Here is a 21808-nt window from a genome sequence, read left to right as displayed (position 1 = left end):
TCCCTACTTTTGTAACCAATTCCCCTCACAATAAATGATAACATTCTATCAGCTTTCCTAATTACCTGCTGTAACTGCATACTAGCCTTTTGTGGTTCATGCACTAGGACAGCCAGATCCTTCTGAATCTCAGAGCTCTGCAACCTCTTACCATTTAGATAATATGTTTCTTTTTTATTCTTTCTGCCAAAATGAACAATTTCACATTTGCCCACATTATACTCCACTGACAGGTCTTTGCCCACTCACTTAACCTATCTATGTCACTTTGTAGCTCCTTATGTCCTCTTCACAATTTACTTTCCTACCTATCTTTGTGTCGTCAGCAAATTTAGCAACCATTCCTCTGGTTCCTTCATCCAAGTCATTTATATAAATTGTAAAAAGTTGAGGTCCCAGCACTGATCCCTGTGGCACACCACTCGTTACATTCTGCCAACCAGGAAAAGACTCATTTATGCCAACTCTCTGCTTCTGTTAGCTAGCCAATCTTCTATCCATGCCAATATGTTACCCCATACCATGAGCTTTTATTCTCTTCAATAACCTTTGCTGTGGCACTTTATCAAATGCCTTCTGGAAATCTAAGTACAGTACATCCACCAGTTCCCCTTTACCCACAGCACATGTGACTCCTTCAAAGAACTCCAATAAATTGGTTAAACATGATTTTTTTCCCTTTCACAAAACCATGCTGACTCTGCCTGATTGCCTTGATTTTTTTTCTAAGTGCCCTGCTATAACATCTTTAATAATAGCTTCTAACATTTTTCCTATGACTGAACTGGCCTCTAGTTTCCTGCTTTCTTTCTTACTCCCTTTTTGAATAATAGAGTTACATTTGCTACTTTCCAATCTAATGGAGACTTTCCTGAATATAAGGAATTTTGGAAAATTAAAACCAATGCATGAACTATCTCACTGGTCACTTCTTTCAAGACTTTAGGATGAAGTCCATCTGGACCTGGGGATTTGTCAGCCCACAGCCCCAACAATTTGCTCAATACCACTTCCCTGGTGATTGTATTTTCCCGAATTCCTCCCTCCCTTCCATTTCCTGATTTATAGCTATTTCCGGGATGTTACTTGTGTGAAGACCAAAGCAAAATACCTGTTTAATTCCTTCGCCATCTCCCTACTTTCCATTATCAATTCCCCTGACACACTCTCTATAGGACCGATGCTCACTTTGTTAAATGCTCTCTTGTTTAAATATCTGTGGAAACTGTTACTATCTATCTTTATATTACTAGCTAGCTTTCCCTCGTACTTTAATTTTTCCCTCCTTAGTAATCTTTTTGTCATTCTTTATATTCTTTACAATCTTCTGCACTGCCACTTGTCTTTGTGTAATTATATGCTTTTCCTTTAAGTTTGATATTGCTTTTAACTTTTTTAGTTAACCATGGTGGGCCCTCCCTTTGGAATTTTTCTTTCTCATTGGAATGTACATATTCTGTATGTTCTGAAATATCCCTTTAAACGTCTGTCATTGAAACTCTATTGATCTATCCCTTAACCTCATTTGCCAGTTCACTTTAGCTAGCTCTGCTTTCATGCCCTCATAATTGCCCTTATTTAAGTTTAAAGTACTACTCTTGGACACACTTGTTTCTCCCTCAAAATGAATGTAAAATTCAATCATATTATGATTGCTGCTACCTAGGGATACCTTCTCTCTGAGATTATCAATTAATCCTATCTCATTGCTCAATACCAGCTCTGTATAGCCTGCTCTCTGGTTAGCTCCAGAATGTGCTGTTCAAAGAAACTATCCCAAAAATATTCTATGATATCCTCATCAATGCTACCTTTGCCCATCTGATTTTTCCAGTCTATATGTAGATTAAATTCCCCCATGATTATTGCTGTGCCTTTCTGACAAGCTCCCATTATCTCTTCTTTATGCTCTGTCCTACTGTGTAATTACAATTAGGGGGGCTGTACACCAAACCCACAAGTGACTTGTTGCCTTTATCATTTCTCATCTCAACCCAAACTGCTTCTACATCCTGGTTTCTTGAACTTAGGTCATCCCTCTCTAATGTCCTAATACCAGCATTAGTTAATATGACCATCCCTGCAGCTTTTCTAAATTTCCTGTCCTTCCTAAATGTCACGTACCCTTCAATATTCAGGTCCCAATCTATGTCAGCCTGTAGCCATGTCTCTGTAGCTTTTTTATTTCTATTTGCCCTATCAGTTCATCTGTTTTGTTTTGAATGCTATGTGTGTTTAAATACAGAGCCTTTAGTTTTGTCCTTATATTATTTTTGTGGTGTCCAGCCTTATCTGCTGATTTACTCTTAGATTTGTACTCTCTGTCCCTTCCTGTCACAGTCTGTTTAACATTTCCCATATCTCTCTTGCCTTGTCTCTACTCTTTGGTTTACCACATCTTCCCAAATTTGATACCTTGTCCCCACTATTCAGTTCAGAACCCTCTCTATTTCCCTAGTTATGCTGCTCATGAGGACACCAGTCTCAGCATGGTTCGGGTGTAGATCATCCCAATGATACAGATCCCACTTTCCCCGATACTGGTACCAGTACCCCACAAACTGGAACCCACTTCTCCCACACCAGTCATTGAGCAATGCATTCATTTCTCTAATCTTATTTGTCCTATGCCAATTTGCACACTGCTCAGGTAATATTCCAAAAATTATTACCTTTGAGATTCTGCTTCTTAATTTGGTGCCCAGCTTCTCATAGTGACTATGCAGAGCCTCCTTCCTCATCCTGCCTATGCCATTGGTATTTCCACTGGATCCTCCCTCTTTCACTGCAGGTTCCTCTCCAGCCCTGAGCCAATGTCCCATACCCTGTCACTGGGCAGGCAACATAGCCACCTGGACTCTCACTCCTTGCTACAGAGAACAGTGTCAATCCCCCTCACTATACTGTACCCTACCACCACTACATTCCTTTGTGTTTCCCCCACTTGAATGGCTTCTTGTACCACAGTGCCATGGTCAGACAGCTCATTCACCCTGCATCACCCTCACCCAAACAAGCTGAAAGAACCTCAATTGCAGAGGCTCAATCTCCTGCCCTCTGGATTCCCTTACCTGCCTCAGCTATAGTCACACTCTCCTGTCCCTGACCACCTTCCAAATCAGAAGATCCTATCCTAATGGGTGTGATCGCCTCCTGGTACAAAGCATCCAGGTAACTTTCCCCCTCTCTGATGTGTCGCAGTGTCTGCAGCTCAGCCTCCAGCTCAATGACTCTGACCTAAAGAACCTCAAGCCGCAGACACTTACTGCAGGTGTGCTTGCCCTGGATAACACTGGTCTAAAACAGCGAGAGGAGAGACGGGATGTTACAATTTAAAACAATGAGAGGAGAGCCGTGATTTTTAAAGTTAAAAACAGCGAGAGGAGAGCCTGGATTTTCAGTTTCAAACAGTGAGAGCCGAGACTTTTACAGTTTAAAACAGCAAGAGGAGAGCAGGAGTTTCACATTTTAAAACAGCGAGAGGAGAGCCAGGTGCACACGGAGAGCAGACCTGCGTGAGAAGGGCAGTGGCGGTGGGAGATAAAAACCGGTGGCAGAGGAGCCCCTTCAACCTGTTTCTACCTGTCAGAGCTGAAGTGTGATGTCACAGGAAAACAGGTAGGTGATTGGTGGATATCTCTTCCCTGTCTCTTTGGATTGGCCAAGTGGTTTAAATCAGGAGGCGTTTTTACAGCTGTAGAGTACAGTTAAGACATTCACTTTTAAAATATTTAACATCCAAATTAATTAATTAAATAGAGATGGCAGGGCAGGTGATGTGTTGCAGCTGTAGCATGTGGGGTCTGGTGGACGCCGGTGCGATCCACAGTGACCACACCTGCAGCAAGTGTTGGCTGCTCGAGGAATTTCAGCTCAGAGTTGATGAGCTGGGGTTCAAGCTCCAGACACTGTGACACATCAGGGAGGGGGAGAGTTACCTGGACACTGAGTTTCAGGAGGTAGTCACACCCCTTAGATTAATTACATCAAATTTGGTCCATGGTCAGGGACAGGAGGGTGTAACTGTGAGTGAGGCAGGTATGAGGACCCAAAATTTAGCTTTGGAGGAGACTCAGCTAATGCCCTTGTCCAATAGTTACAAGCTTCTTGCTCCCAGTGAGGATGAGGGCACAGACTGCAGGGAGCATGAGTGAACTGACCACAGCACCGTGGTACAGAGTGCCATTCAAGTCGGGGGAGAAAAAAGAAATGAAGTAGTAATAGGGGATAGCATAGTTAGGGGAATAGATGCTGTTCTCTGCAGCAAGGACAATCCCGAAGGCTGTGTTGCCTACCTGGTGCCAAGGTTAAGGACATCCCGTCTGAGCTGGAGATGAACTTGGAGTGGGAGGGGAAGGATCCAGTTATCGTGGTCCACGTAGGACCAATGACATTGGTAGGATGAGGAAAGAGATTCTGCTGAGGGACTACGAGCACTCGGAGCTCAATTAAAAAGCAGAACCACAAAGGTAATAATCTCCGGATTACTACCTGAGCAATGTGCAAATTGGCGTAGGGTAAATAAGATTAGAGTGGTAAATGCAAGGCTCAAAGATTGGTGTGGGAGAAATGGGTTCCAATTCATTGGGCACTAGAACCAGTACTGGGGAAGGAGAGAGCTGATTTGTTGGGACAGGCTTCATTTGAACCATGCTGGGACCAGTGTCCTGGCGTATCGTGTAGCTAGGGTTATAGATAGGGCTTTAAACTAATTTGTGGTGGGGAGGGTTCAATTGAAGGGAAGTTTAGAAAATCAAAAATCAACGAGAGAGCAGAGGTGCAGGGTAGTGAAGAGACGAACGACAATCAAAGTGTGACAGGAAGGGGCAGAAAATATAAGCAGAAGAGTGCAGCAGAAATTGGAACCAGAATGAGTAATAATTTTAAAAAGTCAAAGCTTAAGGCTCTTTATATGAATGCACGCAGCATTTGTAACAAGATAGATGAGTTGATAGCACTAATAGAAATAAATGGATATGACGAGATAACTATTACAGAGATGTGGTTGTAGGGTAACCAAGATGGGGTACTCAATATTCACGGGTCTTCGACATTCTGGAAAAATAGGCAAAAAGGAAAAGGAGGTGGGGTAGCTTTGTTAATAAAGGAAGGTATCAGTGTGGTGGTGAGTAGCGATATAGATACAATAGATCATGATGTGGAATCAGTTTGGGTGGAAATAAGGAATAGCAAGAGGAAGAAATCATGAGTGGAAGGTGTCCAAAGGCCCCCAAAGAGTTGCCTCACTGTAGGACAAAGTATAAATTGGGAAATAACAGAGGTGTGTAAGAAGGGGCTACAATTGTCATGGGTGATTTTAATCTGCATATTGACTGGGCAAATCAGATTGGCAGGGGTAATATGGAAGGCGAATTTGTAGAGTGCATCAGGGATTGTTTCTTAGAGCAATAAGTTGCAGAACCTACCAGGGAACAGGCTATTTTCGATCTAGTAATATGTAATGAGGTAGGATTAATAAGAAATATTGTAGTTAAGGATCCTCTAGGGGGTAGCGATCACAACATGGTAGAATTTCAAATTCAGTTTGAGGGCGATCAACTCAGGTCTCAAACCAGTGTCCTCAATTTAAATAAGGGCAATTACAGAGGTATGAAGAAAGAGTTGTCTGAAGCGGGCTGGGAAAATAGACTAAGGGGAAGGTCAGTGGATGAGCAGTGGCAGACATTTAAGCAGATATTTCATAAGGCTCAGCAAAAATTTATCCCAGTCGAAAAGAGGGACTTGATGAGAAGGATGAACCATCTATGGTTAACTAAGGTGGTCAAGGAGAGTCTCCTGTCAAAAATTAAGGCATACAAAGCGGCGAAAACTAGTGGTAGGTCAGAGAATTGGGAATTTTTTAGGAACCAGCAGCAGATGACTAAAAAGCTAATAAAAAGGGAGAAAATTGATTATGAGAGTAAACTGGCAAGAAATATTAAAACAAAGAGCAAGAGCTTCTTTATATGGGTATATAAAAAGAGAGTAGCTAAAGTGAGCGTGGGACCTTTGGAGGATGTGACTGGAGAATTGATAATGGGAAACAGGGAAACGGCAGGTAGTTTAAACCAATATTTTGCATCGGTCTTCATGGTGGAGGACATTATAAACATTCCACAGATATCAGATAAGCAAGGAGCTAATGAGAGGAATGATCTTGTAACAGTCTCTATCATGAGGGACAAAGTATTTGAGAAACTAATGGGACTAAAGGCAGATAAGTCGCCAGGACTTGATGGCCTGCATCCAAGGGTTTTAAAGGAAGTGGCTGCAGAGATAGCGGAGGCATTGGTCGAAATATTCCAGAACTCACTGGGTTCCGGGAGGGTCCCAGAGGATTGGAAAACCGCTAATGTGACGCCACTGTTCAAGAAGGGAAGGAGACAAAATGCAGGAAACTATAGGCCAATCAGCCTAACATCTGTCATTGGGAAAATGCTAGAATCCAATATTAAGGAAGAAATAGCAGGACATTTAGAAATGCTTAACGCAATCAAACAGAGTCAACATGGTTGGTTTTGTGAAAGGGAAATCATGTTTGACAAAGTTGCTAGAGTTCTTTGAGGATACAACAAGCAGAGTTGATAAAGGGGAACCGGTAGATGTAATTTATTTGGATTTCCAGAAGGTATTCCATAAGGTGCCGCATAAAAGGTTATTGCACAAGATACAAGTTTATGGCATTGGGGGTGATGTATTAGCATGGATTGAGGATTGATTAACACACAGAAGACAGAGAGTCAGGATTAATGGGTCTTTTTCAGGTTGGAAAGGCGTAACTAGTGGAGTGCCACAAGGATCAGTCCTAGGGCCTCAATTATTTACTATCTATATTAATGACTTGGAGGAGAGGACAGAGTGTAATGTATCCAAGTTTGCTGATGATACAAAAATAGGTGGGAGGGCATGTTGTAATGAGGACATAAAGAATCTGCAAGGGGATGTAGACAGGCTGAGTGAGTGGGCAAAAACTTGGCAGGTGGAGTTTGTTGTAGGAAAGTCTGAAGTCATGCACTTTTTTATGAAAAATCAAAAGGTAGACTATTATTAAAATGGAGAGAGGCTCCAAAAAAGTGCAGCACAGAGGGATCTGAGTTTTCTTGTGCATGAAACAGAAAAGGTCAGCAAGCAGGTGCAGCAAGTAATTAGGAAGGCAAATGGAATTTTGGCCTGCATTGCTAGGGGGTTGGAGTTTAAAAATAAGGAAGTCTTGTTACAACTGTAGAGGGTGTTGGTGAGGCTGCACTTGGGGTACTGTGTACAGTTTTGGTTCTCATATTTAAGAAAGGATAAACTGGCATTGGAGGCAGTTCAAAAGAGATTCACTGGATTGATTCCTGGGATGAAGGGGTTGACTTATCAAGAATGGCTAAATAGGTTAGGCCTTTATTCATTAGAGTTTAGAAGAATGAGGGGTGATGTTATTGAAACGTACAAGATTCTGAGGGGGCTTGACAGGGCAGATGTTGAGAAGATGTTTCCATTAGTGGGGGAATCTCGAACTAGGGAACATAGTTAAAGAATATGGGGACACTCTTTAAAACTAAAATGTGAAGGAATTTCTTCTCTCAGAAGGTAGTGAATGTCTGGAATTCTCTACCTCAGAGAGTTGTGGTGGCTGGATCACTGAAAGTATTTAAAGAGGAGGTAGATAGATTTTTGAAATATCGGGGAGTTGAGGGTTATGAGGAACTGGCACAAAAGAGGCTATGAGGCCTGGGGCAGAACAGCTATGATCTTATTGAATAGCGGGGCAGGCTTGAGGGGCCGAATGGCCTACTCCTGGTCCTATTTCTTATGTTATCCAGGAGTTCCCACATGCTGCAGCCATGACACATCACCTATCCTGCCATAATGACATAATTATTTTATTCAATTATTTATTTTCTTTGAGAGATTTATTATTCTTATCACAAATTCCTGTACTATTATAAACCTTAGGAATAGAATAGGCCTTGATCATTTACCAGATACTCACCAAACAGTTAGCTTCTTTCCTGTAGCAGAGCAAGAACCAGTTCCTACAGGGTGAAAGAGTTAGAAAAAGCATTGGCGCACTTCCCTTCCCTGCTTACCAACTCCCTCAGCTAACCAAACTCCCACACTCCATTGACGTCACCCACTCAGTGCTGGTCGCATTGAGTAGATCTAAATTTATACGTTCTAAACAAAGGGACTAGCTGAATCTCTGAGTCTCCAGGTCCTCTTTTCACCTGCTCTTCTAGGTGATGGTTACTCTCTCCAGGTCCTCTCACTCTTCTAGATGGTGGTTACAGTATCCGCGTCCTCTTTTCACCCGCTCTTGCTGATTTCCATAGGCATCTGCCTCCGTAAAACACACATGTGCAACCCGACCCTATTTCTGTCCTTGCAAAAATGGTAGGTGATGTGTTTTAAGGGTGGGACTTCCGATTTTTGGGCTCGCCTGCCACTTTCGCAATGCTGGAGAGACCCTCCATCGTTACAAAAATCCAGGCCAAAGAGTCTGCAAAGGGATATGGATAGGTTAAGTGAGTGGGCAAAAACCTGGCAGATGGAGTATAATGTGGGAAAATGTGAAGCTGTCCACTTTGCAGGAAGAATAGAAAAGCAGGATATTATTTAAATGGGGAGAAACTGCAGAATGCTGCAGTACAGAGGAATCTGGGTGTCCTTGTACATGAATCATAAAAAGTCAGCATGTAGATGGAGCAAGTAATTAGGAAGACAAATGGAATATTGCCATTTATTGCAAGGAAGAGTATAAAGATAGGGAAGTCTTGCTACAACTGTACAAGACATTGGTGAGGCTATTGAGTATTGTGTACAGTTTTGGTTTCCTTATTTAAGAAGGGTTATACTTGCATTGGAAGCAGTTCAGAGAAGGTTAACTAGCCTAATTCCTGGGATGAAGGCAATTATTGTTTATGAGGATAGGTGGAGTAGGTTGGGTCTATACTGTATTAGAGTTTAGAAGAATGAGAGATGAACCTTTTGAAACATAAAATTCTCAGGAGCTTGACAGGGTAGATTCGGCGGTGTTTCCCCTTGGGGGGAATCTAGAAATAAGGGGGCACAGTTTAAAAATAAGGGGCCCCCCATTTAAGTTGGAGATAAGGAGGAATTTCCTCTCTCAGAGGATTGTTAGTCGTTGGGATTCTCTTCTCCAGCGAGTAGTGGAAGCTGGGCCATTGAATATATTCAAGACTGAGTTAGACATATTTTTGATGTAGGAGTGAATCAAGGGTTATGGGTGGCAGGCAGGAAAGTGGAGTTAAGGCCACATTCAGATCAGCTGTGACCTTATTTAATTTTGGAGCAGGCTCAAAGGACTGATTGGCCTATTTCTGCTCCTATTTCTTATGATCTTATTCAATCATTGTTGCATGCTGAGTGTCATCTTGATCTGCCTGCACTGCATACTTCCGGCAGCTGTTCACTGTGCACATGCCTTAATGTCCTCACTAATATGGTGTCTGGTGCAACTCACCCCAGTGCATGACATAGATACCATTTTGCAGATCTAAGGGTGCTCAAAGTGTCCCATAAATGGGTGCAATGATCCCAATTTTGTGTCCAGTATGTTTACAAAAGAAAACGACAGAATTTTCAGTGTGAAATATTTAAATCTTACAAATGATAAAGCAGTGTTTTTATTTACTTTGCTATGTATTTGAATATGGTTAAAGCACTCCCAACATTAACTAACAGAAGTTCATTACCATTTGTGACTGTTTTCACGGGAAGCCACACCACTTTGATGGTTTAACAATAAATGGATTGTCCATTAAGTGTTTTACACCTACAGATCTGAACTTAGCTCCAAATATTATGGCATACTGCCTTTCTGCAGTGGTTACACAGAATAATCTTAAAATATGATCAGTTTTCCTAGCATTTGTTCCTGTGACATGACCATTCCATGGGCGCAGTGGTTAGTTAAATTGGGGCAGGGATCTGTTCTGCTGTATCTGCACCTGCTCATGTTATCCCAGGATTTCCACCTCGTGCCAGTTTGGGGGTACAGAACACGGTGTGTACACCCGATGAATTATTTAGTGTAGTGGGCGGGGGAGTTTCCAAACCTCCCGTCTTAATTTGTAGTGCTGGACAGTTCCCTAACTTGGGGCACCCCGTGAACTTGGTATTGGGGACTTTTCCTGGGATCCTCCTCAGACTGGAGAGCCTGAAGGCACCTGGCAGTGGGCTAAAGACAGGTCCAAATACAAGTAAACACACAAGTTTGTTTGGGTTTTGGGTCCTTCTGGCCGCTGCGGTAGAACCACAGTCACAAGGCCCTGAAGCCACCTTCAGGCCTGCAGCTGCACCCTCTGGTTTTTCTCTGTTTTTAAGTACCAGGACCTGACCAAGGGTGACATTGTACTGAAGATTCCCGCATGTCTTATTTGCAGCAGTCCTGGGCTGGAGGCACTGAGAGGTGTGCGCGCGGCTGTACTTTAAATGTGGTGCCGGGCATGATGAAGCAGCGAGGTGATGGCGTGGTGGACAAAGGGTAGCCCACCCGCCACAGAAACAGCGTGTTTCCCAGGAATGCATAATTAATGCGGGGGGTTTGGGACGATACAGCGTGAGAAGAGTCACTGCGGCCGGCAGGTAAAACATCGCTTTACCTGTCTGCTAACGCACTTAGTGTACATTTGGGATGATTCTGCCCATTATCTCCGACATATGCACTCAGTAATCAAGTAGTCCAAGATCAGGTCGGGCTTGGTGTATTGGACACAGTAAAACCTCCTCTACTCTGCCAGAGCTTCAGCATCAATTTCATAAGAGCCTATTGTATCACTCACCATTTTTCCCAATTCCCGCAGCAACTATTTTTGTACAGTCTCTAACAATTTAGTGCTGTTTGCCATCAGATTATGGTGACTCTGTGGCTGAATCCCCAGGTCATTTCATGTAGAAGATTTACAGCCTGTAGTGAACAAAAAACATCATCCTGGGCTGGATTTGAACCATGTTTCAGGATGAAAGGACACTGCTCCATCCAATCCCCTGATCAGGGAACTTTCTTAGATCAACTGAAAACAGACACAAGAAAGGCATTGTATCCAGTACAATGATAGCAATTGTGCAATCTAAACTTTTTTTTATGGATACTATCCAAGGATTAGCATTCAAAAGCCATTTTTACTCTGCTCCAGAATTGGTCACCTCATGGCCCATTTTCTAGATCAGAAAAGCTGAATTTTCATGATCTCATTCAATATATATATGATTGCTAGGATTCAGTCACATCACAATCAGTCTCTGCACCTTCAGAGGTAGGTTGACAGCAGCGTGGAACCATTCTAAGTATCTGCAGTGTGAACATTTTTGATTGCCTATGGAATGGACTAAGCTGTAGTCACTTTGATTCAATAGTGCACACATTCTTTTGCCCGTGTTCTATTCTGGAAAGTGAACTGAACCAGGCAATGGTGCCAAGAGAACTGACATCATCACAGTTAAGGAGATAACGGCAACAAGTGAAAGATGGTTAACTCTGGGTTGACTAAATGTGCTTTGTAAATGATTTCAGTGTGAGAACTGAATGACATATTCACAAAAGATAATTAGTCATGCACCATAAAATCATCGAATTATAAAGAGCAGAAGTAGTCCTTGCGACTTATTGTGCCTGTGCAGGCTGTATGAAAGAACTATCCAATTAGTCCCACTTCTTTGCTCTTTCCCATAGCCTTGCAAATTTTTTCCTTTTCAAGCCTATAATATAATCATAATTACATTTTGAGCACCCTAATAAGAGTATGTAGAAGATCAATACAATATGTAGTATTACTCATCAGATAACAACATTTTACTTGTAATACTTATTACAGTATGGAAAACTTAAAAATGATAATTAACTGTTACTTAGGCAACATAATCTAATTAATCTTTGTCCATTGTTTAATGGTGTGCCTTAGGGAAGGGAGTATTGTCTTTAAAATGCCATCATTTTAAATTCCTCAAAAGTAATTTATTGTTTTGGTGCATTTTCTTATTGCATCTCATTTCATTGTAGCTGCAGACTCCACACACATGTAGGTGTAACTCTGAATCCACCGAGACCATAGTGCTATTATACAACATATCAAAACACTTCAAAATGAAATAATGACAGTAAAAGCATAGGCATTACTAAATGTAAGCTCTAAAATTGCCTTTCACCTATTCAATAAGGAAGCAACATCTTTAGGGAAGTACACACTAATTTAGGTTTTCGACCCCCTTGATTAACATTCTAGCCATTTTAAAGGCCTCTCTGATCGTGCAAAAACATTTCTCTGTCCTTACCCCTACAGCTGTTCCATAGAAAGACCTGCATTTATGCAGTGCCTTTTACGTTTTCAGGATGTTATAAAGTGCTTTAATGCCAATTATGTAATTTTGAAATGTAGTTATCATTGCGTTGTAGGAAACAGTAATTAACAATTACCTTATGGGATTAATTAATAATTCTGAACTCTTTTGCATCCCTAATTTTCATCACTCTAACACTGGTGGTTGTGCCTGTCTAGGCCCTAAGCTCTGGAATTCCTTTCATAAACCTCTCTATCTCTCTATTCCTCTCTCTTTCTTTAAATTGCTTCTAAAAAGTTAATCTATTTGATCATCCTTATGGCCTCAAGTGAAGCACCTTGGAACAATTTTTTTATACATTAAAAGTGTTTTATAAAGGCAACCATTTTAATTCCTAAGGCTGGATTGGCTGAGGTGATGGTGTAGTGGTATTGTTGCTAGTAATCCAGAGACCCAGGGTAATGCTCTGGGGACCTGGGTTCGAATCCTGCTTTGGCACATGGTGACATTTGAATTTAATAAAAACCTGGAATCAAAAGTCTAACAATGACCACCATGGAACCATTGTCGATTGCTGTAAAAACCCATCTGGTTCACTAATTCCCTTTAGAGAAGAAAATCTATCGTCCTTACCTGGTCTGGCCCACATGTGACTCCAGACCAACAGCAATGTGGTTGGCTCTTAAATGCCCTCTGAAATGGCCTAGCAAGCAAGTACTCAGTTGTAACAAAGTCACAAAAAGGAATGAAACCGGACAGACCACCTGCCATTGACCTAGGCACGGGAAACGACAATGGCAATCGCAATCGCAGCCCTGTCGACCCTGCAAAGTCCTCCTTACTAACATCTGGGGGCTAGTGCCAAAATTGGGAGAGCTGTCTCACAGACTAGTCAAGCAACAGCCTGACATAGTCATTCTCATGGAATCATACCTTACAGATAATGCCCCAGACACCACCATCACCATCCCTGGGTATGTCCTGTCCCAACGGCAGGACAGGCCCAGTCAAGGTGGCAGCACAGTGATATACTGTCAGGAGGGAGTTGCCCTGGGAGGCACATCGACTCTGGAGCCCATGAAGTCTCATGGCATCAGGTCAAATATGGGCAAGGTAACCTACTGCTGATTACCACGTATCATCCACCTCGGCTGATGAATCAGTGCTCCTCCATTTTGAACACCACTTAGAGGAAGCACTGAGGGTGGCAAGGGTGCACAATGTACTCTGGGTTGCGGATTTCAATGTCCATCACCAATTGTGGCTCAGTAGCACCAGTGCTGACCGAGCTGGCTGAGTCCTAAAGGACATGGCTGCTAGACTGGGTCTGCGGCAGGTGGTGAGGGAACCAACAAGAGGGAAAGACATACTTGACCTCATCCTCACCAACCTGCCTGCCGCAGATGCATCTGTCCATGACAGTATCGGAAGGAGTGACCACCGCACAGTCATTGTGGAGATGAAGTCTCGTCTTCACATTGAGGATACCCTCCATCGTGTTGTGTGGCACTACCACTGTGCTAATTGGGATAGATTTCAAACAGATCTAGCATCTCAAGACTGGGCATAAATGAGGCACTGTGGGCCATCAGCAGCAGCAGAATTGTACTCAAACACAATCTGTAACCTCATGGCCTGTCATATCCCCCACTGTACCATTACCATCAAGTCAGGGGATCAACACATGATTCAATGAAGAGTGCAGGAGGGCATGTCAGGAGCAGCATCAGGCATACCTAAAAATGTGGTGTCAACCTGATGAAGCTATAACACAGGACTACTTGCATGCCAAACAGCATAAGCAACAAGTGATAGACAGGGTTAAGCGATTCCACAACTAACGGATCAGATCTAAGGTCTGTAGTCCTGTCACATCCAATTGTGAATGGTGGTGGACAATTAAACACTGGTGGAGGAGGTTCCACAAATATCCCCAGCCTCAATGATGGAGGAGCCCAGCACATCCGTGCAAAGGATAAGGTTGAAGCATTTTCTTCAATTCTCGGCCAGAAGTGCCGAGTGGATGATCCATCTCGGCATCCTCCAGAGGTCCTCAGCATCACAGATGCTAGTCATCAGCCAATTCGATTCACTCCACATAATATCAAGAAATGGCTGAATGCACTGGATACTGCAAAGGCTAAGGGCCCTGACAATATTCCGGCAATGGTACTGAAAACTTGTGTTCCAGAACTTGCCGTGCCCCTAGCCAAGCTGTTCCAGTACAGCTACAACACTGGCATCTACCTGAATATGTTGAAAATTGCCCAGATATGACCTGTAAACAAAAAGCAGGACAAATCCAACCCGGCCAATTACCGCCCCATCAGTCTACTCTTGATCATCAGTAAAGTAATGGAAGGGTCATCAACAGTGCTATCAAGCGGCACTTGCTTAGTAATAACCTGCTCACTGACTGCCAGTTTGAGTACCGCCAGGGCCACTCAGCTCCAGGCCTCATTACAGCTTTGGTTCAAACATGGTAAAAAGAGCTGAACTCCCGAGGTGAGGTGAGAGTGACTGCCCTTGACATCAAGGCCACATTTGACTGAGAGTGGCATCAAGGAGCTCTAGCAAAACTGGAGTCAATGGGAATCAGGGGGAAAACTCTTCATTGGTTGGAGTCATACCTAGCACAAAGGAAGATGGTTGTGGTTGTTGGAGGTCAGTCATCTCAGCTTCAGGGCATCGCCACAGGAGTTCCTCAGGGTAGTGTCCTCAACCCAACCATCTTCAGCTGCTTCATCAACGACCTTCCTTCCATCATAAGGTCAGAAGTATAGACACTTGCTGATGATTGCAGAATGTCCAGCACCATTCGCAACTTCTCAGATACTGAAGTAGTCCATGTCCAAATGCAGCAAGACCTGGACAATATCCAGGCTTGGGCTGACAAGTGGCAAGTAATATTCGTGCCACACAAGTGTCAGGCAATGACCATCTCCAACAAGAAAGAATCTAACCATCGCCCCTTGATGTTCAATGGCATTACCATCACTGAATCCCCCACTATCAGCATCCTGGGGGTTACCATTGACCAGAAACTGAACTGGACTAGCCATATAAATACTGTGGTTACAAGAGCAGGTCAGAGGTTAGGAATTGTGTGACGAGTAACCCACCTCCTGACTCCCCAAAGCCTGTCCACCATCTACAAGGCACAAGTCAGGAGTGTGATGGAATACTCCCCACTTGCCTGGTTGAGTGCAGCTCCCGCAACACTCAAGAAGCTTGACACCATCCAGGACAAAGCAGCCCACTTAACTGGCACACATCCACAAACATTCACTCCCTCCACCACCGACGCACAGTAGCAGAAATGTGTACCATTGCAAAATGCACTGCAGGAATTCACCAAGGCTCCTTAGACAGCACCTTTCAAACCCACGACCACTACCATCTAGAAGGACAAGTGCAGCAGACACATGGGAACACCACCACCTGGAAGTTCCCCTCTAAGTCACTCACCATCCTGACTTGGAAATATATCGCAGTTCCTTCACTGTCGCTGGGTCAAAATCCTGGAACTCCCTTCCTAACAGCACTATGGGTAAAAACAAAAAGCTAAAAGCTACTGCGGATGCTGGAAATCCAAAACAAAATAAAAACAGAATTACCTGGAAAAACTCAGCAAGTCTGGCAGCATCGGCGGAGAAGAAATCAGTCTGCACCACAGGAACTGCAGCAGTTCAAGAAGGCAGCTCACCACCACCTTCTCAAGGGCAACTAGGGATGGGCAATAAATGCTGGCCTAGCATTCCATGAATGAATTAAAAAAATGTAGAGCAGTGAGAGTGGGAGCTGCAGGTCAATATAGTGCACTCCTGCTAACAGAAACAGTAGTTTTGTCATGTGATTTGTTGTGAATTTCTAATTAATCCCTTCTTTCTACCAGATGGCTTTTCAGAGTGGATACATTTTTTAGAAGTTGCTTGAAAAATTGGGCCATGAAAAGAGTAAGAAGAAAGACTTGCATTTATTTGCCACCTCAGGATAATAGTCAATGACATTCTTTTTAAGTAAAGTCATTGCTGTCATGTAGAAAATGTAGCAACCAATTTGCACATAGCAAGCTCTCACAAATAGCAATGGCGATCAAACATGACAACAGCTCCTGTAGAGAAAAAGGCTGCTGCAAATTTGAAAGACTGCTAGTCCTGTTTCTGAACTACATCATTCTATGACTTCGTAATTAGCCTTCGCCACTTCTTTAACTGTGACTGTGTTCTGGGTGTGGTAACAAAAGAGAAGATTATTCACTGTCAGGTTTTGGTTTTTTATGGCTGCTTGACGAAAGAAAGATTTAGAAATGAGTCATGTTTAAATTTCTGATCTAAAATTACGTGAGTTCACACATGTTTATAATTCTCTGTACAGTTGTTGGGATATTGAAGAATACTCATGTGTTAATTAGCCAATTATTCTGACTGGATTCCAGAATGTCCAGAGGCCATAAGCAATTTGTAATCTTACTTTGACTATAAGTGGGCTATCCACTTGAAAAGGTATCCCTAGGTACCCAGTGAGGTTGTCTGCTGAGATTATATATTCGGGAGAAAGGTAGTTGGTTTGGGTTTCTGGTCCTACTGGTGAATACTTAAATGGAGAAGAAGTTAGCCTTCCTAATCCCTGGGATAGGTAGAAAAAGAAAAAGGGTGTACATTTAACACTAACAGCCCAGTTAGGGCTGCAAAGGGGGCTTGGCCTAACAAGGGAAAATGCACTCGTCTCAAGCTAAGGGCCTGTGAGAACTGGCAGGATGAGCAGGAAATATTAAATTAAATGGTGTGGTTTGCTTGATCACTTTTTGTTGCTTCTTTTCAAGGAAGGGGTTGAAGTTATGCAAAGCAAGTGAGTTTTGATGAAAATTGCTATTTTGTATGATTACCTGCTTGCAAAATAAAAAAATAGCTGCTTAACAATTTTACCTCACCCATTTTCCTCAGATAACTCCTGTACATAGTGTACTCACATAATGGTGTCACTTCCCTATAAAGGTCTGGTCAAACAATAAAAAAAACCCAGAGAAAATAAATAGATCTAAAAAAAAATGCTTTACCTCAACAAAATAACCAAATCTGCATCACATGATAGCTTTTCAAGCCCAAGTGTTCCTTCTGTCCGAATATAATGGATTTTCTCCCTGAAATCAAACAATATAGAAATATAAAAATTGTAAAGGAACTCAATAACTTAGTGTTTATAAAAAGTAATGAGGAAAGCAAATTTGGCCTCGATCCATTCAGATATATTTCCCAGTAATGAGACTTCAACCTTTCTGATCCAGTAAAAGAAAACTAGTTTTCCTTAACTGCACTGCACATTAGAGCTAATTCACCAGCTTTGAGCTACTGGTGAGGACCTTCACTCATAAGTAGCAGATAATGGAAATTTTATAGCGTATATCAGAAACTCAGGCATATACAAAGTCAGAAAAATGCCCATCTTTTCCCCATGGTGTGGAATTGTCCAAGTTTTGCATTTTCTTCTCATGGTCTAAGTGCATGTGTAAATGTATAGGGGAAGGTGGTGGTGCATTGTTATTGTCACTGCTAGTATTCCAGAGACCCAGGGTAATACTCTGGGGACCTGGGTTCAAACCCTACCATGGCAAATGGTGAAATTTGAATTCAATAAAAGTCTGGAATGAAAAGACTAATGATAACCGAAACCGTTGCCGATTGTTATAAAAACCCATCTGGCTCACTATTATTCTTTAAGGAAGGAAATCTGCTGTCCCTACATGTGACTCCTGGTCTGGATGCAGAGCAATGTGGTTGACTTTTAAATGCTCTCTAAAATGGCTTAGCAAGCCACTCAGTAGTATCAAAACAGCTACGAAGTGTATAAAGTGGGTGGACCACTCGGCATCAACTTAGGCACCAGAAACGACAACGGCAAACTCAGCCCTGTCGACACTGCAAAGTCCTCCTTACTAACATCTGGGGGCTTGTGCCAAAATTGGGAGAGCTGTCTCACAGACTAGACATACCTATGGAATCGTACCTGACAATGTCCCAAACACCAACATCACCATCCCTTGGTATGTCCCTCCAGTAGGACAGACCCAGCAGAAATGGCAGCACAGTGGTATACAGTCAGGAGGGAGTTGCCCTGGGAGTCCTCAACATCGACTCTGGACCCCATGAAGTCTCACAGCATCAGGTCAAACATGGGCAAGGAAACCTCCTGCTGATTGTCACGCACTGGCCCCCCACTGCCACCCACCCCCTCAGCTGATGAATCAGTGCCCCTCCATGTTGAACACCATTTGGAGGAAGCAAGGGTGGCAAAGTTGCAGATTTACTCCGGGTGGGGGACTTCAATGCCCATCACCAAGAGTATCTTGGTAGCACCACTACTAACTGAGCTGGCCGAGTGCTAAAGGACATAGCTGCTAGACGGCCTGTGGCAGGGGTTGAGGGAATCAACTTGACCTCACCCTCACTAATCTGCCTGCCACAGATACATCTGACAGCATTCGTAGGAGTGACCACCGCACATTCCTTGTGGAGACGAAGTCCCATCTTCATATTGAGGATACGCTGCGTCGTTTTGTGTGACATTACCACTGTGCCAAAAGGATCAATTTTGAACAGATCTAGCAACTCAAGACTGGGCATCCATGAGGCGCTGTGGGCCATCAACAGCAGCATCAGAATTGTACTCAATCACAATCTGTAACCAGGCCCAGCATATCCCCCACTCTACCATTACCACTAAATCAGGGAAACAACCCTGGTTCAAGTAAGAGTGCAGGAGGGCATGCCAGGAGCAGCACCAGGCATACCTAAAAATGAGGTGTCAAACTGGTGAAGCTACAACTCAGGATTACTTGTGTGCCAAGCAGCATAAGCAGCAAGTGATAGACAGGGATAAGCGATCCCACAACCAATGGATCAGATCTAAGCTTTGCAGTCCTGTCATATCCAGTTGTGAATTGTGGTGGACAATTAAACAGCTCACTGGAGGAGGGGACTACACATATATCCCCATCCTCAATGATGGGGGAGCCCAGCACATCAGTGCAAATGATAAGGCTAAAGCATTTGCAACAATCTTCAGTTAGAAGTGCCGAGTGCTTGATCCACCTCGGCCTCCTCCAGAGGTCCCCAGCATCACAGATGCCAGTCTTCAGCCAATTTGATTCACTCCATGTGATATCAGGAAACGGCTGAAGACACAGGATTGTGCAAAGGCTATGGGCCCTGACAATATTCCGGCAATAGTAATGAAGACTTGTGCTCCAGAACCTGCAGTGCCACTAACCAAGTTGTTCCAGTACAGCTACAACACTGGCAACTACCTGGCAATGTGGAAATTGCCCAGGTATGTCCTGTGCACAAAAAGCAGGACAAATCCAAGCTGGCCAATTACAGCCCCATCAGTTTATTCTCGATCATCAGTAAAGTGATGGGAGGGGTTATCAAGAGTGCTATGAAGCGGCACTTTCTTAGAAATGACCTGTTCACTGATGTTCAGTTTGGGTTCCACCAGGATCACTCAGCTCCTGACATCATTAGAGCCTTGGTTCAAACATGGACAAAGGAGCTGAACTCCAGAGGTGAGGTGAGAGTGACATCCTAGGCCCAACCATCTTCAGCTACTTCATCAATGACCTTCCTTCCATCATAAGGTTAGAAGTGGGGATGTTCGCTGATGATTGCACAATGTTCAGCACTATTCACGAATCCTCACGTACTGAAGCAGTCCATGTCCAAATGCAGCAAGACCTGGACAATAACCAGGCTTGGTCTGACAAGTGGCAAGTAACATTCATGCCACACAAGTGCCAGGCAACAACCATCTCCAACAAGAGAGAATCTAACCATTGCCGTTGGATGTTCAAGGCATTACCACCACTGAATACCCCACTATCGTCATCCTGGGGGTTATCATTGACCAGAAACTGAATTGGGCTAGCCATATAAATACCGTGGCTATAAGAGCAGGTTAGAGGCTTGGAATACTGCGGTGAGTAACTCATCTCCTGACTCCCCAAAGCCTGTCTGCCATCTATAAGGCACAAGTCAGGAGTGGGATGGTATGTTCTCCATTTGCCTGGATGAGTGCACCTCCCACAACACTCAAGAAGTTCAACACCATCCAGGACAAAGCAGCCCGCTTTATTGGCACCCCATCCACACACATTCACTCTCTTCACCACCGACACACAGTGGCAACGGCGAGTATCATCTACAAGCTGCAAGGCAGGAACTCATCAAACCTCCTTAGACAGCATCTTCCAAACATACGACAGCTACCATCTAGAAGGACAAGGGCAGCAGACACATGGGAACACCACCTGGAAGTTCCCCTCCAAACCACTCACCATCCTGATTTGGAAATATATATTAACCCACTGTCGCTGGGTCAAAATCCTGGAACTCTCTCTCTAACAGCACTGTGGGTGTACCCACACCACATGGACTGCAGCGGTTTAAGGCAGCAGCTCACCACCACCTTCTCAAGGGCAATTAGGGATGGGCAATAAAGGCTGGCCTAGTCAGCGACGCCAGTTCCCATAAATGAATTAAAGAAAGATATAAATACGCAATGTCGAATTAGGAAATTTGGGTCTATATAAATTACCATTGATGATAATAATGATGAATGTTTAATGTGTTGATATGACATTTTTCTATTTATTAGTCTGACAGATGGAATAAATCTAACAAAGGAATCACAGATTTATAAGCGTTTTAACACTTCTGTTACAATTGTGGACAGAGGAATGTCATACAAATGTATTAAACCTTTGTTTGCTACTAGCTCTAGCAGCCATTTTAACTTCATATTTTTGCTAAACTCTATGGTCACAAGAAAGCTATGTTCATTATTTTATATTTTACTCTATTCGGCTTTTTCATTAAAGTAAAAAACAATTCCCCCCTCTTATTGAAGATGTTGACCCATGCTGGAGTGCAGATTCACAGCTGCAACCCATTCCTCTGAACCTCTCCCAAGTGCCTATACTTCATCCTAGTGCTGAATGTTTTTTCAACCTTGGCGTCCATACCACCTGAGTCGATCCTGTCCTTATAGAAGACCCAAACAGACAGACCCTTTCCCACAGGACTGATGGGGTGGGAATAAAGAGTTCCTTCATTTTTTTGCTTCTTAGCCAGCATAGTGAGGCTAACTGTAGCTAGCATTTCTGGTTGATTAGGTTTACTCAGCATATCCCTTGGATCAGATCAAGGTCCTTCCTAGCTCGTACTACTCAGTTTCACAGTCCAGGGATTGGAGCTGAGTCCATCCTAGTTGCACTGATCAGTATTACAATCCAGTGATTGCACCTGGGTCCTCTCTAGCCTGTGCTATTTAGTATCAGAACTATTGAGATGTTAACTTTCTGAGCCATTGTGTGAATTATGAAATAGAACCTGAACATAGGGTTTATTTCTCTAATTTAAAATGTAGTTTCTGCCTCATGGCTCTCGTAATGTTTCGTCGGAGGAAGCGATTATCATAACCGATCAGGACGCAGTATGAATATTTTTAAAATAAAGAAAACCGATCA

At 43.2% G+C, this 21808-nt stretch overlaps 1 protein-coding gene across 1 annotated transcript in view; it reads right to left on the bottom strand.

The window, feature by feature from the left end:
- LOC144678727 (E3 ubiquitin-protein ligase HECW1-like) overlaps positions 1-21808 on the bottom strand; it is a 676338-nt gene that overhangs the window by 124574 nt on the left and 529956 nt on the right. The window contains exon 18 of the mRNA XM_078538571.1: positions 17345-17428. Coding sequence (XP_078394697.1) covers positions 17345-17428 — 84 coding nt within the window. The remainder of the gene's footprint in view (positions 1-17344; positions 17429-21808) is intronic.

This window comes from Cetorhinus maximus, chromosome 3 (genome assembly GCF_964194155.1).
Source record: "Cetorhinus maximus chromosome 3, sCetMax3.hap1.1, whole genome shotgun sequence".
Lineage (NCBI taxonomy): Eukaryota > Metazoa > Chordata > Chondrichthyes > Lamniformes > Cetorhinidae > Cetorhinus > Cetorhinus maximus.
The sequence above is the reverse complement of the archived record's forward strand: the minus strand, read 5'-3'. Positions and strand labels throughout refer to the sequence as shown.